This window comes from Arachis duranensis, chromosome 4, assembly GCF_000817695.3.
Source record: "Arachis duranensis cultivar V14167 chromosome 4, aradu.V14167.gnm2.J7QH, whole genome shotgun sequence".
In the NCBI taxonomy this organism is placed as follows: domain Eukaryota; kingdom Viridiplantae; phylum Streptophyta; class Magnoliopsida; order Fabales; family Fabaceae; genus Arachis; species Arachis duranensis.
Window position 1 is genome coordinate 3,184,883 of NC_029775.3, and position 14,172 is coordinate 3,199,054.

The window sequence follows — 14,172 nt, forward strand, 5'->3', positions numbered from 1 at the left end:
CCTCTACACAACATCCAAATCTTGTGTTGGTCTTACATGTCAGTAGTTTTGTGTTAGTTTTAAGGTAATTGCATGACAACATTCTGTGTGTACCAGGTTGGTGGGATACCTGAAAATCATGAAACTGGAATGCTTGCTGCTCCTAAAACATCTGAAGGGGGGAATGAGGTTGAGACCTTTTCTGATAAAGGTCCACTAGGATCATCTGATGCTTGGGATGAATCAAAAGGATTAGCTGATATGGAGAATCAGACAGAAGCCATTCAGAACCATGCTGCTGAAATTGATGTCCCATGTACATCTGCATCAGGGGACAAGGCCGAGGGTGAACCTAAAGGATTAGCTGATATGGAGAATCAGGCAGAAGCCATTCAGAACCGTTCTGCTGAGATGGATGTCCTGTGTTTGTCTGCATCAGGGGTTAAGGCCGAGGGTGAATCTAAAGAAGTAGCTGATATGGAGAATCGGGCGGAAGCCATTCAAAACTGTGCTGCTGAGATGGATGTCCCATGTACATCTGCACCAGGGGACAAGGCCGAGGGTGAATCTAAAGGATTAGCTGATATGGAGAATCTGGCAGAAGCCATTCAAGATTGTGCTGCTGAGATGCATGTCCCGTGTGTGTCTTCACCAGGGGACAAGGCCGAGGGTGAATATAAAGGATTAGCTGATATGGAGAATGAGGTAGAAACCATTGAGAGCTGTGCTGCTGAGATGGAAGTGTCATGTTCCTCTGCATCAGGGGACAAGGCAGAGGGTGAGAATGTTTTAGTTGGCACGAAGGAAAAAATTCTGGTGTCAGAAGACACTGAAGCTTTTGCAGTTGATGAAACAGATGTTTCTAATGGCGGTCCAGCTGTGCCCGAAACAACATCAGCCAATGGGGCTCCACTTCCATGTTCTTCGCTGAGAGTGGGTGAACCTTTCGTGGGGCATGATACTAAAGGAACTGAAACTGGTGTCGCCAACCATGATAATCAAGCCATACGGCAAAATGCTCTGAAAGATGCAGAAGAGTGCTCTTCTTCTGCAGCCGCTGACATAATTGAAAAGAGCTCACCTCAGAAGGATGTCATTGAATCTTCTCCGTTGCTGCCGCTGGAAACATCTGTTGATGGGGTTCCACCTCCATGCTCTTCAGTTGCTGAGGGCGAACGTGTAGAGAGTTTGTCTGATGAGGCTTTGGTTGATTCTGCTGTGAAGCTTGGTACTAAAAATTCTGAAGCTTCCCAGGATAATCTAGTTTTGCAAGAAAATGCATTGAACGAAATGGAAAAAACCCTTCCTTCAGCAACTGAGGATAGAGTTGCAGTGTGCTCACCTGAGAAGGATAATTTAACAACTGCTTGCTCAGAAGCACCCCAGGAATCCGAAAAGTATGAAAATGTGCAGAACCGGTCTGAGGAAGAACCTGGCCAGAGTTCAGTGGCTGAAGAAACCAAAAAAGACTGAAACTAATTGTAATCAACTAATCATTATTACACAATTTGAATATTAACTATATTTTGATATTTAAAATATCCATCAATTTATAATCATTTTTTTATATAATTCAAATGTTGAATAGATTATAAAGCTGAGTATAACAGTTTCTAACATTAGCTTATGAACCATATTGTAATTGATGAGTCTAATATGTAATAAACTAAAATGATAATCTATTTAGAGAAATAGTTCATATCTTATGTTGTTAGAAAATAATACGTATACCGTACAATTCTTGTGATTCATTATACTTCTTGAAAGCAGCATGTTCTACATTTTTTGTGTCTCTATTTTGGGCGTCTACTTTCTTTTACTAAATATAATATTACAACTTTTAAAAGAAAAAAATAAAAAGACTGCAGATTTTGAAAAATTATAATACCAAACTGAAAATAAGATTTAAGTGATGAGGTGAAAATGGGAAAGAATAAAGATGAACAGTGAATATGCAAGATTTGCTTCTGAATTTTGTCCTATTCCTATATACTCATTTCTACTTCCAAAGACATCACTTGTGTGTGTCTCAGATGAAATTACTACTATACCCTCATCATGTTTTCCATTTTTTAATTTTCCCGTTTCCATTAGGGAACACAAATTGGCATAAAAGTCATTTCGACTCTACACATTGGAGAGTGAACCCTAGAAAACCGAATAAATAAAATAATATACCAAAAAGAAAAACATTTACGATAATTGCAACCCAATAGTTGAAACTTGAAAGTGGCAAAGTGGGAAGAATCGCTTGGGAGAACAAGAACAAGCATGCTATTCTTCTGTCACCTCCTCTCTTTCTCTTCTTGTTTGTAGCCGCTGTTTCTGCTTCGTTCTCCTCACTTCATCTCTTCATTCACAACCCACAAGGTTCGTTCACCTTCTCTCTCCGAAAATACTTGTTTTTTCATAGTTTCCCCCATTTTAGGGTTTTATCAATTTTGCCCCGCATTTTACATATTCAAAATTACTTAATTACATTTGCTGACCTCCACTTGTTCGTTAATGGTCCCTAATTGTAATTGTAAACTGTTGGGGCTTTTTATGTTTTGGGCTGCTGGTTCAAGCTTTTGTGGTATTTATGTCTTCTATTTTTTGGCCAACCTTTCGTTTACTTCGTCATGAGTTCGGTTTCGTTTCTCATTTGGTACTATGGTGGGTTTGTAGGAGAGCACTGTGGTATTGTTTAAGATCTGTGCGGTTTGTGTTATATTCATTTCCCCCTTGATTTGTAATGTTCTGGATTTTTAAATGGTCCTCACCAACTTGAAATCGAGTTTTGGGTTGTGGAGTTACCGTTGTTTGGGAAATTTTGTCCCAGCTAATTTTCGAGTAGGATTGCTTAAAAGAAACCCTAAGGCGTACAGATTGAGGATAATAAAATTTATTACTTTTTTATGTCTTCATATCTGTTTCTTATACCAACAACTCCTCCATCTCAGCATTTGTTACAAAATTTTGTTTGGAATTTGGATCTAATTATTAAAAGCCATACAAAATATGCAGGGTCAATTTGAATGTAAGGACTGCAATCATTTTGTTGAGTGGTGGGTATTGGAAGATTTATTTGAAAGATTTAAATTTGGTCAATCTGTTCGGACGTTTCAAACTAAATATAGCTTGTTTGTCAGATTGCCTGGCTACAGCATCACTGTTAGGTTTGAAGTCTGTTCTTTTGATGGAATGCAATAAAGAAGAGGCCTTTAGGGCTAAGGATATTGCTATAAAGAAGTTGGAAAGCAAGGATTTTCCAGTGGCTCATAAATTTGCTCTTAAGGCTCAGAAGTTATACCCTGATCTGGAGAATATTGGTCAATTGCTTGCTGTTTGTGATGTACATTGCTCTGCAGAGCAAAAATTGTATGGTAATGAGATTAACTGGTATAAAGTTCTTCAGATTGAGATGACGGCTGATGAGGTAACAATTAAGAAGCAATACAGAAAGTTTGCTCTCCAACTTCATCCTGACAAGAACAAGTTTTCTGGTGCAGAAGCTGCATTCAAGCTGATTGGGGAAGCACAAAGAGTGCTTTTGGATAGAGTAAAACGATCTGACCTTGACAGAAAGTGCAGGGTTGCAATGAACAATGCTACTATGCCATCTCGCCAACAACAGAAAGCTCACATGAATTCTAAACCTACAGTGCAGAACACTGTCAAGCCGAATTTTATGAACACCACCACTTGGCAGGGGCAACAGTCTAGGCAAACATCTCAACAGGAGCTTAATGGTGGTCGCCCTACTTTTTGGACTATATGTTCCTTCTGTTCTGTTAGATATCAGTATTACAGGGAGGTTATGAATAGATCCCTTCGCTGTCAACAATGCAATAGGGTCTTTTTTGCATATGATGTTGGTAGTAAAGGTGCAACTCCAGCAACTAATCCAAGTCCGCAAGCTTCTGGCCAGCAGAATAATGGTTTCAATCATGGTGCTTCCAATGTAGGTGTTGGGTCTCAAGGTAATGTTCATGCTAACAAGTTCAATACAGAGTCTAGGGGGAAAAAACGTGCTACTTCAGATGTCTCGAGGAAGCCAATTGGAAAGAGAAGGAAGCAGGAGTCCAGTGAAAGTGCTGATTCGGTTAGCAGTGATTCAGAAGATGATGTGGTTGTTGAAGATAATGGTTTTACTGATTTACAAAAGAATACAACTTCTAGAGAAAAGCAACCACGTAGATCTACACGACAAAAACATCAGGCTTCAAACAAGGTGAATGCAAGTGCAAGTGACAGTGACAATGATGATGACGATGATGAATCATTTCAACCTTCAAGTAGGTATAAGAGGAATGGATCATCAAATCGTGCTGGTGAAATGAATAATCAGAATGGTTTAGCTTCGGAAAATGAGGATAACAAGGAGGTGAGGAGAAAGGAAGGTGCTGGAGATTCAAACATAGATGAAGCATCAGCAGATCTTGTCTACCCTGATCCACAGTTTAGTGACTTCGACAAGGACAAGAAAGAGGAGAATTTTAAAGCTGAGCAGGTTTGGGCTATGTATGATACTACAGATGGCATGCCTAGATTCTACGCCATGATAAAAAAAGTTCTATCACCGAGATTCAAGTTGCAGATAAGATGGTTTGAGTCAGATCCAGATGACGAGGATGAAATCAATTGGTCAAATGAGGAATTGCCAATTGCGTGTGGGAAATATAAACTCGGTAAAACTGAAATTTATGAATCTCGTGAAGCATTCTCCCATCAGATTCTTTGGGAAAAGACTGGCCGCAACACTTTTAAAGTGTACCCTAGAAAGGGGGAAACTTGGGCTTTGTTTAAAGACTGGGATATTAAATGGTATGTGGATGCAGAATCTCATCAGAAGTATGATTTTGAGTTTGTTGAAATCTTGTCGGATTTTGTTGAAGGTGAAGGAGTAGATGTTGCACACTTGGCTAAGTTGAAAGGTTTTGTGAGCCTCTTCTGTCCAATTATGAAGGAAGGTAATTGCTCGTCCCGAATACCATCGGCCCAGTTATTCAGATTTTCTCACAGGGTGCCTTCTTTTAGGATGACTGGTCAGGAAGGATTAGGTGTTCCTGTGGGATCTTTTGAATTTGATCCTTTATCCCTGCCTATGAATCTGGAAGAAGAGATTGATCTTCCGCAAGATTTAAAAGCAAAATCTTGTCACAGTCCTTCTGTTGGGGTGAGCACAAGGTCTTCAGATGCTATGAAATTCAAAATGAAATCTGACAGTGATGCATCTCCATCTAAGGTTAATTTGGAAAGAAGAAACTCAGCATTAAAGAACAAGGCTTCTGTTGATCATATTGATGATGGTGTTGGTCCTTCTGATTCAGTCACAACAGCTGTTGGAATACCCGATTCTCAGTTCTTCAATTTTCATGCCAAGAAGTCCCCTAAAAATTTTCAGATTGGCCAGGTTTGGGCATTTTACCGTGAGAATGATAGCACCAAAGGATGCCGTTAAGTGGGAAGACGAGGACATGATCATTTCCTGCGGGCAATTTAAAACGGCAAGTGGAGCTAGTAGTTCCATTGTCTGCAAAAACACCCATTCTTTTTCTCATGAGTTGCATCCTGTTGCTATTGAGGGTAATGGTAAGAATAAGAAGTATACTATTCTCCCGAGAAAAGGTGAAGTTTGGGCATTATATAAGAAATGGTCTGCTAAAATCAGAAGCTCAGATTTGTCAAACTGCGAGTACGACATAGTGGAAGTTGTTGATGAAGATAATAGCTCGGGGATAAAGGTTTTATATTTGGAGAAGCTAAGTGGTTTTAATTCAGTTTTTAAGGGCAAAACCGGTGGAAGATCATCTGCAACTATACCTTCCAAAAGATTTCTCATGTTCTCCCACCAAATCCCTGCTTTCAGATTAACAGAAGAGCATGGCGATTTGGCAAGTTTCCTTGAACTTGATCCTGCAGCTCTACCAACTCATTATTTTAGCTCTAAATGATAGATTGATAAATTAGAATCCTTAGACTACTTCTGAGTAGGAACATTAGTACTCTATTTGTGTCATATTCTGTAACCAAGGAGCAAAATTTGTTGACCTGATGTCATTTTTTGGACTAATCCTTTTTCTTCCCCCTTTTCGGGTTGCGAAATTAGATTAAAACCATGTATCTGTATGACTCTAGTGTTATGCATCACAGTTCCCCCCTTTTTAAGGCATTGCCATTGTTGTTGATGCCTTTTGAAGTAAAGAGGGTATGCTGCTTACTTTGTTAAAGTTCTTGGTTCTGCTTCTAAGCTTCTTAGACATTAGATTATTAGTTGCCTTGCAAATTGATTAGTATCATGCTACAAAACTACTGATTGCATGTTTGGATTTTGCATCTTTAGCCCTCAAAGCATCATTATAAAAGTTGTGCTGATAGAAAAACATTAAAAAGCTTTCTATGTAAAGAAGCCCGATAATACATAATGTGAACTTTCATTTTGCACTACAAAATGTTAGGGTGTGGTTGGTTTATAATTGTTTTTTGTTTTTATTTTAGTATTTTATTTTTAGAATTTTGTGAATTTTCTTAAGAATGTTGCGTTTAAATTCTTTCATCAATGCCAAATATTTGATAATTAGTTTTATCATAATTCATAAGTAGCCATGGTTAGGTCCAGGGGTGTTTACGGGTAGATATATCTAAATATAAATGAGGTCTTGATCAATTATCTTAGAAAAGTTATACTAATAAGCATTAACCAATTACTGTGTTGTGTTTAATCAACTTTTTTTTCTAATATACCCTAAAACTCGGCCATAGTATGCATTTGCGTATCTATAAACTTCAACTAAGTACTTCATTCTTTTAAAATATAGCATATTTTAGTCTTTTAAATTACAATTTCGTCCATAGCCACTAAGAAATATAGCATATATTAGTCTTTTTAACCTTTTTTAATTTCTTCCGGCATATATTTGTGCATTTTTTGAATTGCTACGTAGGGACAAATTTAGGTGAAAAAAAATTGGATGGTATCCTGTAGAAGATCTCACCTTTCATTGCATTTTCTCTCTCATTTATTTCTGATCCCACTTGTAGAATTAAAGGTGGGAGATTACACTTTATTCTCTCCAGTGACCAAAAAAAATGGAGAGGATCTATTTTCGACAAATTTTAAATTTTTAACACTTATTTAAAAAGACGAATAAGCTAATTATTCCATCAATTTATATTTTTCAAGATTTATTTAATTTTTATTTGAAAATAAATAAATAACCATATTGGGTCGAGTAGGTATTCGATCTTATATAGTCCAACCCATACGTTATACATATTTTAGAAAAATACCATTATACTCTTTGTATAATTACAGTTATTATATCTTTGTTGTATTGGGATCATTAAAATGAATTAAATTTATCGGATTACTCCATTTATTCATGTAAACAGACAAATTATTTTTCCTGAACTAAACGGACGACCCTTTAATTTTTTGGATTTATAAAAAAACATTAGTACTTTTTGTCAATATTTTCATAATCCAATTCATTTCACTTAAACTTTTTTCATTTAAGTTTTTTGGCCAAAAAATAATTTTTCAAAACAATAAAAATTAATTTTTATCTAATTTTTGAAAAAAAAAAAAAAGATCAATTCATTTAATTTATTGGGCTAACCATGAATATTCCAAATTTGAAATTTATTTTTGATCGATGAATTAGACTTGATTCCTAAGTATCACAATTTACAAACTCATACACACTACACACTTATACACACATGTAAGGATTTTATTTACTATTTGAATATTATCAAAGTTTAAATTCGGATACAGTATATTAACAAACACCATATATTATCACTCAACCAATCTTTATAATTTATGGGTTTAGGCTAGCTAAGTTTAAATAAGGCTTACTTTTGTGTTTGGTAATTAAAAAGATATGTTTGTACTTGTAGTTTTTAAAAGTTATTGGTGCTTTTGAAAAATACTAAGAACGAATTTTTTAAAATTAGTTTGTACTTATCAAAATAAAAAAATCTTAATATAACCCTATATAATAAATATTCAAAATTATTCTTATTAATTATTAATGCCAAATTTCGTTTATTTTTTCGTACACACTTTCTGTTAGAGTCCTTATATATTTCTAATTTCTCACTCTAACTTTTACAAATTCTACACACTAAGTATGAACTTTTTCTATTTTTATTCTTTTTTGTGCTTCTTCTTTATGAAAAAGTTAAAAATACTAAAGAAATTAAATACGAAAAAAAATATAGTTGCTTTTTCATACTTGAGCTAATGGATAAAGATCTAATCCTCTTTTAGAATTACAAGTTTAATCTTAAAATATAAGGTAAACATTAGGTTAGTGTTGAAGCAATAATAATATCGAAAGCGATCATATTTTACAATTGAAAAATTGTTCATTATTTCTCATGATTTTGTTTTGCATGTTACTTAATTTATTCTATTGCTCCTCTTGTAATATATTTAATTTTTATAATGTTATTGGCCTACTAGAATAGAATAATATTTTATGTTTATTAGTCTTATTAAATGATAAGTTCATTATTCAATACACATAATATAATAAGTATTTGGGCATACTTGACATAAAAATTTATGATTCTCTTTGTTTTCAATCTTTCAATTCTTGTATGAGCTTATAGAATCATTTTTCAATATTTATATTATATGAAATTCTAAAGTTTGAAAAAAAATAATTATTCTTTATGATAGATATGTTTATTATAATCTTTTCTTTTAATTTTAAAAAATATTTTAATAAACACAATTATAGTGCTGGTATTAAAGTTTTTTTTTATTTTACCAAACACAAACTTCGGCTTTTAAAAAACTGTCTTTAAAAAAACAACTTTTACAAGTTAGTTTAGATTTAGTTTGGTAAAATTTTTATTTTTTAAAAATAACTTATAAAACTAACTTTTAAAAACTAACTTTTTTTTTAGTTGTAACATCTATATTTGGTAAATTAAATTAAAAATAACTTTTAATAAACACTAACAAGTGTATTTAATAAAATAATTTAAAAATTTAAAAATATTATAATAAATATTAATATAAAAATTAAATTTAAATATTAATTAATATACAAAATTATATTAAACTTTTTCATTTTGATAAACACGAATCAACTTTAAAAAATTCTCCTCTTTAAAAAGCTTTGGATAAGAGAAAAATATATAAATGAATTATATGATGCCTATGATATGGTGCCTAACTTTTGTCTAATTTACTTGATATAATAAGTTTTAAATATTTAATAATTTTTTATTTTTATACTTTTAAAATTAAATATTAATTTTTAACCCTTTTAGAAAGTTAGGCAAACATTTGTAGGCACATAACAATCACCAAATATATATTATATATTATATATAAAGCAAAGCTAATACCCAGAAAAATATTTAACTTTTTATCAACTTTCGGCAAAACTCTTACAAATGGGGCATTCCGAGAATCGAACTCGGGACCTCTCGCACCCAAAGCGAGAATCATACCACTAGACCAAATGCCCACTTTGACATTCTTTCTCCTACAAAAACTTTCTGACTAATAAAAATATGGACCCCGGAAGTGTCACCACATTGAAAAAACTAAAACCATAATAATACCAGAAAATTTTTTCCAACAGCGGTAAATCATATATTTTGAATATACAACAAATCATAGGATATAATGCAAGCATCATATATGTGGTACAAAATTAATTAGGAAAACACACTTCATAAGTGAAGCCAATGCGTTAACAAGTGGTTGGTTTAAAGTTTAAACTTGGTTCCAACATAGCATGCTTGATTTTTCTTTTGCATTTACATGTCAGAGCTACAAATGAAAAATCCAAACATGCACTTCACTTGTAGCGCAACCCAAATCAAATTGACAATGCACCTCAAATGCCCTTATACTGCAGGTTCAAGTGCTGTCATGCACATATAAATAAATATCTAAAATCTTCACCTAATTACAAAGCGGGAAAAGGTGGGGGAAAAGAGTCTAAAAATGACATCTGAACAAATTTTACACCATGGTTAAAGTAGTAACATAAATAAAAGCAGTATTATTCCCATTAGCCTAAAGATTCTTAGCTTACCCCTCATCTATCGGTTAAATAATTAGCCGGCAGAGCTCGCGGACTAATTTCGAGGAAACCTTTCAGATTGCCATGTTTTTCTGTGAGTCTGAATGCTGGGATTTGGTGGGAGAACATGAGCAATTTTCTGCTGGGTATTCTCTGGGTTGCAGGTGATCTCCCATTTGATTTGCCCTTGAAGACTGAATGATAACCACTCACCTTCTCCAAAGGCAACACCTCTATCCCCAAACTATTATTATCTTCTTCAACAACTTCCACTATATCATACTCCATCTTTAACAAATCGGCTCGCCTGATTTTAGTTGTCCATTTCCTATACAATGCCCAAACTTGACCTTTCCTTGGGAATATTATGAACTCCTTATCCCTGCCATTACCATCAGTAACAGGATGCAGCTGATGTGAAAAAGAATTTGTGTCCTTAAGAATAGAGACAACAGGACTTTGTATAACCCGAAATCGTCCGCAAGGAACGATCATTTTCTTGTCATCCCATTTAACAGCAGTATCTGGTATCCAGCAATTAGTAAGATTCAAAACATGCACCTCAAAATCTGGGCTAGGCTTAATCAATATAATCAAACCATAATACCTTGGTGCTCCATCCTGTCCACCATAACTTGCCCAAACCTGACCAACGCCAACCTTTGATCTCTCCTCATCAAAATTGAAGAACTGCTGTTTGGGTACTTGAATAGCTGCTGCCACTGAAGCTGAAGGAGCACTACCATTAGCAATATGATCAACAGGAGCCTTGGTCCTTAGTGTTGAATTTTGACCTTCCAAGTTAATCTTAGAAGTAGATGCATGTGTGTCAGATTTCATGGAGAATTTTAAGGCATCTGAAGACCTTGAACTCGTCCCAACAGATGGACTTTGACTATTTTTCCCTATTAATTCTCCAGGAAGTTCAATCTCATCCAGATTCATAGGCAAGGATACAGGATCAAGTTCTAAAGATCCCATAGGAACACCTACTCCTTCCTGACCAGTCATCCGAAAAGACGGAACCCTGTGAGAGAATCTGAACAACTGTGTTGATGGTATTTGAAATAATGGCTTACCGTCCTTCAAAATAGGAAAGAAGAGACTCACAAAGCCTTTCAACTTCCCCAATAATGCAACAAATACTCCGTCACCTTCAACATAATTTGACAAGATTTCCACAAACTCAAAATCAAACTTCCGATGGGATTCTGCATCCTTATGCCATTTAATATCCCAGTTTTTAAAAAGAGCCCAAGTTTCTCCCTTTCTAGGGTACACGTTGAAAGAGCTCCGGCCAACCTTTTCACAAGTAATCTCATGCGAGAACGTCTCATGGCCTTCAATGATGTCACTGCTACCAAGTTTATACTTCCCACATGCAATTGGCAATTCCTGATTCGACCAGCTGATTTCATCATCGTCATCTGGAGCTGGTTCAAGCCATGTTATCCGCAACTTGAACCCAGGAGACATAACTTTTTTTATCAAAGCATAAAATCTTGGCATGCCATCTGCCATATCATAAATAGCCCAAATCTGCCCAGCAGCAAAAGAATCCTCTTTCTTGTCCTTGTCAAAGTCACTAAACTCTGGATCAGGATAGACATCATTCTCTGAAGCTTCATCTACTTTTGAATCTCCCACTACTTCTTCACCCCTCACTTCTTTAATTTTCGCATTTCTATTTACCAAGTCCTCTTCAGAGTCTCGCTTTACACCTTTTTTATTATCTTTCAGACCAGAGGCTAAACCATTTTGATTATTCATTTCATTAGCAGGGTTTGATGATCCATTCCCCGTATTGATTCTTGAAGGCTCAAATGATTCATCATCGTCGTCATCACTTGCATTCTCATTGTAGGAAACCTGATGCTTTTGCCGTGTAGACCTCCGCGGATGCTCTTCTCTAGAAGCCGAATTCTTTTCCAAATCAGTAAAACCATCATCGTTAGCAAACATATCATCAGAATCACTGCTAAACGGATCAGAACTTTCACTGGATTCAACCATCTGCTTCCTGCTCCTCTTTCCATTTGGCTTTTTGGAGACATCAGAAGTAGAGCCTTTGTTTGCCCTAGACTCTGTATCGGACTTCTTTGTATGCAGATTAGCTTGAGCTCCAAAATCCACCTTCACGGCACCATGATTGAGGCCATATGTCCGCTGGGTGAAAGTTTGCTGACTTAGATTAGTTGCTGGGGTTGTACCTTGAACATCGACATCATATGCAATAAAGGGCTTATTGCAATGTTGGCAGCGAAGAGATCTATTCAAAACTTCCCTATAATACTCATATCTAACCGAACAAAATGAGCATGCAGTCCAAAAGGTAGCGCGGTCACCATTGATCCCCTGTTGAGATGTTTGAGAAGGCTGTTGTTGCTGCTGCCAAGGATTAAAGGTCATAAAATTAGGCCTCACAGTGTTTTGTGTTACAGAATTATAATTCATCTGAAACTTCTGTTGATGATGAGGTGCCATAGAAGGCCCGTGCATTACAACCCTGCACTTCCTGTCAAGCTCCGAGCGTTTTTCTCTATCCAAAAGGATTCGTTGTGCTTCCCCAATCAGCTTGAATGCTGCTTCTGCACCAGCATACTTGTTTTTGTCGGGATGAAGTTGGAGAGCAAACTTCCTGTACTGTTTCTTAATTGTGGCCTCATCAGCTGTCACCTCAATCTGAAGAATTTTATACCAGTTCATCTCATTACCGTACAATTTTTGCTCTGCAGAGCAATGCACATCACAAACAACAAGCATCTGAGCAATGTTCTCCACATCAGGAAATAACTGCTGAGCCCTGAGAGCAAATTTACGAGCACCTGGGAAATCCCTGCTTTGCATCTTCTGTTCTGCAAGAACCTTGGCCCTTAAGGCCTCTTCTTTATTGCAATCCATCAAAAGTTCAGATTTAAAACCCGACGTTAGTGGTATGGATAGGCGATCTGACAAACAGGCTACATTGATTAATTGATTACAGTCCTTGCATTCAGATTGACCCTGCAGATGATTTTCTACAGTTAGATCCAATATCATTATATCAACCAAAATTTTCTACAAGATGAGGAACTGCACAACAAACAGATTCCCAAAGAAATATTGCTTCTCCGGTCAACACTACATGTATCCACTTTTTGCTAGGAGAAAACGAACCATGTATGAAACAAGCAACAAAAATATTAAACAATTCCAGTGAAATTTGACACCTTTCTACCTCAATCCCACACAAAGTAGCTAAATTCCTCGTCCCCAATACAAAATAAATAACAGTAATAAACAAACAAACAAATAAGACCCAGAAATTAGTCACCATTAAAATTAAGCAATCCACAAATGAACTAAGAAACCGACTTGTATTCAAGTCAAGGTCAACAAATGCAAAAGAAGAAAATAAATTAAGTAATATTGAAGGAGTAAGACTGGGCAAAATTAATATAAACCCTAGAATTGGGAACCGTGAAGAAGAAAATAAACTAAGCATATTGGAAGAAAAAGAAGAAGATAGTAAACGAACTTGCAGTGTGATGAAGAATTGAAGTGAGTGAGTATAGCTACCAAAAAGAAGAGAGGGAGAAAATCTGCAAAACCATGCGACTGCGGTGTTATTTTCTTCTAAGCCTTATTTTCTACTTCCCAACTGTGTTGAACTGTCTTTTTTTTTTATCCCTTAAATGTAATTTATATTTATTCAATTAGTCTAGGGTTCATTTTCTAATGGTATTTGATGTGAAAAATTTTGATCCAAGGGCGCATAATTAGTTATGATGCACGGACACGCATACGGAATATAGAATATGTGAATACACAAAACACGGTATATATATAAAATATAACTTATTTTTTAATAAGACACAATAATATATCACTAAATTAAAAAAATATCCAAAATATATCCAACATCTAAATAAAGTAATTAAAAAAATATTCATACTCCATAAATAATTAGTATTTTAGAAAAGCAATTTAATTTTCTCTAATTTTTACTTCTCAACCCAATCATTTCTGTCACAAAATTAGGGCTGTAAGACATATCAGTAATCAAGAAAAATAACTATGACTATGATATACTTTATTATTTATAAATACAAATTTTAATATCATAAAAGTCATTAATTTTATGAAAATATTTGATGATAGTGTAATGCCCTTAATATTT

General features: G+C 35.1%; 3 protein-coding genes and 1 non-coding gene across 39 annotated transcripts in view; 2 read left to right on the plus strand and 2 right to left on the minus strand.

Annotated features, from left to right (window-relative positions):
- Positions 1–1,551, plus strand: part of LOC107482714 (chromatin structure-remodeling complex protein SYD) — a 44,291-nt gene extending 42,740 nt beyond the window's left edge. For 33 of the 34 annotated variants that reach the window (XM_052260818.1, XM_052260817.1, XM_052260816.1 and 30 more), the window contains one exon: positions 97–1,551. In XM_052260818.1, the coding sequence (XP_052116778.1) occupies positions 97–1,452 (1,356 nt within the window). In that variant the 3' untranslated portion in view covers positions 1,453–1,551. The remainder of the gene's footprint in view (positions 1–96) is intronic. The other variant, XM_052260820.1, reaches the window with a different exon arrangement.
- Positions 1,552–2,163: 612 nt separating this feature from the next.
- On the plus strand, positions 2,164–5,422 carry LOC107482569 (uncharacterized). The gene is made up of 2 exons (XM_016103099.3): positions 2,164–2,349; positions 2,986–5,422. Exon 2 carries the CDS (start codon positions 3,158–3,160, stop codon positions 5,420–5,422), a length of 2,265 nt encoding a protein of 754 aa, XP_015958585.2. The 5' UTR covers positions 2,164–2,349; positions 2,986–3,157.
- Positions 5,423–9,377: 3,955 nt separating this feature from the next.
- Positions 9,378–9,449, minus strand: TRNAP-UGG (transfer RNA proline (anticodon UGG)). The gene has a single exon. It is a non-coding gene; the product is annotated as a tRNA-Pro (tRNA).
- A 189-nt stretch (positions 9,450–9,638) lies between these two features.
- LOC107482712 (uncharacterized) lies at positions 9,639–13,676 on the minus strand. Of its 3 annotated transcripts, XM_052260237.1 has the most exons (3): positions 13,531–13,658; positions 10,621–13,016; positions 10,382–10,537 (listed from the first exon to the last, which is right to left on the minus strand). In XM_052260237.1, exons 2-3 carry the CDS (start codon positions 12,912–12,914, stop codon positions 10,525–10,527), a joined length of 2,307 nt encoding a protein of 768 aa, XP_052116197.1. In that variant the 5' UTR covers positions 12,915–13,016; positions 13,531–13,658; the 3' UTR covers positions 10,382–10,524. The 3 variants fall into 3 exon arrangements, with proteins under 3 accessions (XP_015958743.1, XP_015958741.1, XP_052116197.1); XM_016103257.3 differs by having other exon boundaries at positions 9,639–13,016; positions 13,572–13,676; XM_016103255.3 differs by having other exon boundaries at positions 9,639–13,016.
- Positions 13,677–14,172: the final 496 nt, after the last annotated feature.

What these genes read in the sequence shown, in the direction of transcription:
- LOC107482712 (XM_016103257.3), bottom strand. Translation starts at nt 12,914, where the DNA reads ATGGATTGCAATAAAGAAGAGGCCTTAAGGGCCAAGGTTCTTGCAGAA.
- LOC107482569 (XM_016103099.3), top strand. Translation starts at nt 3,158, where the DNA reads ATGGAATGCAATAAAGAAGAGGCCTTTAGGGCTAAGGATATTGCTATA.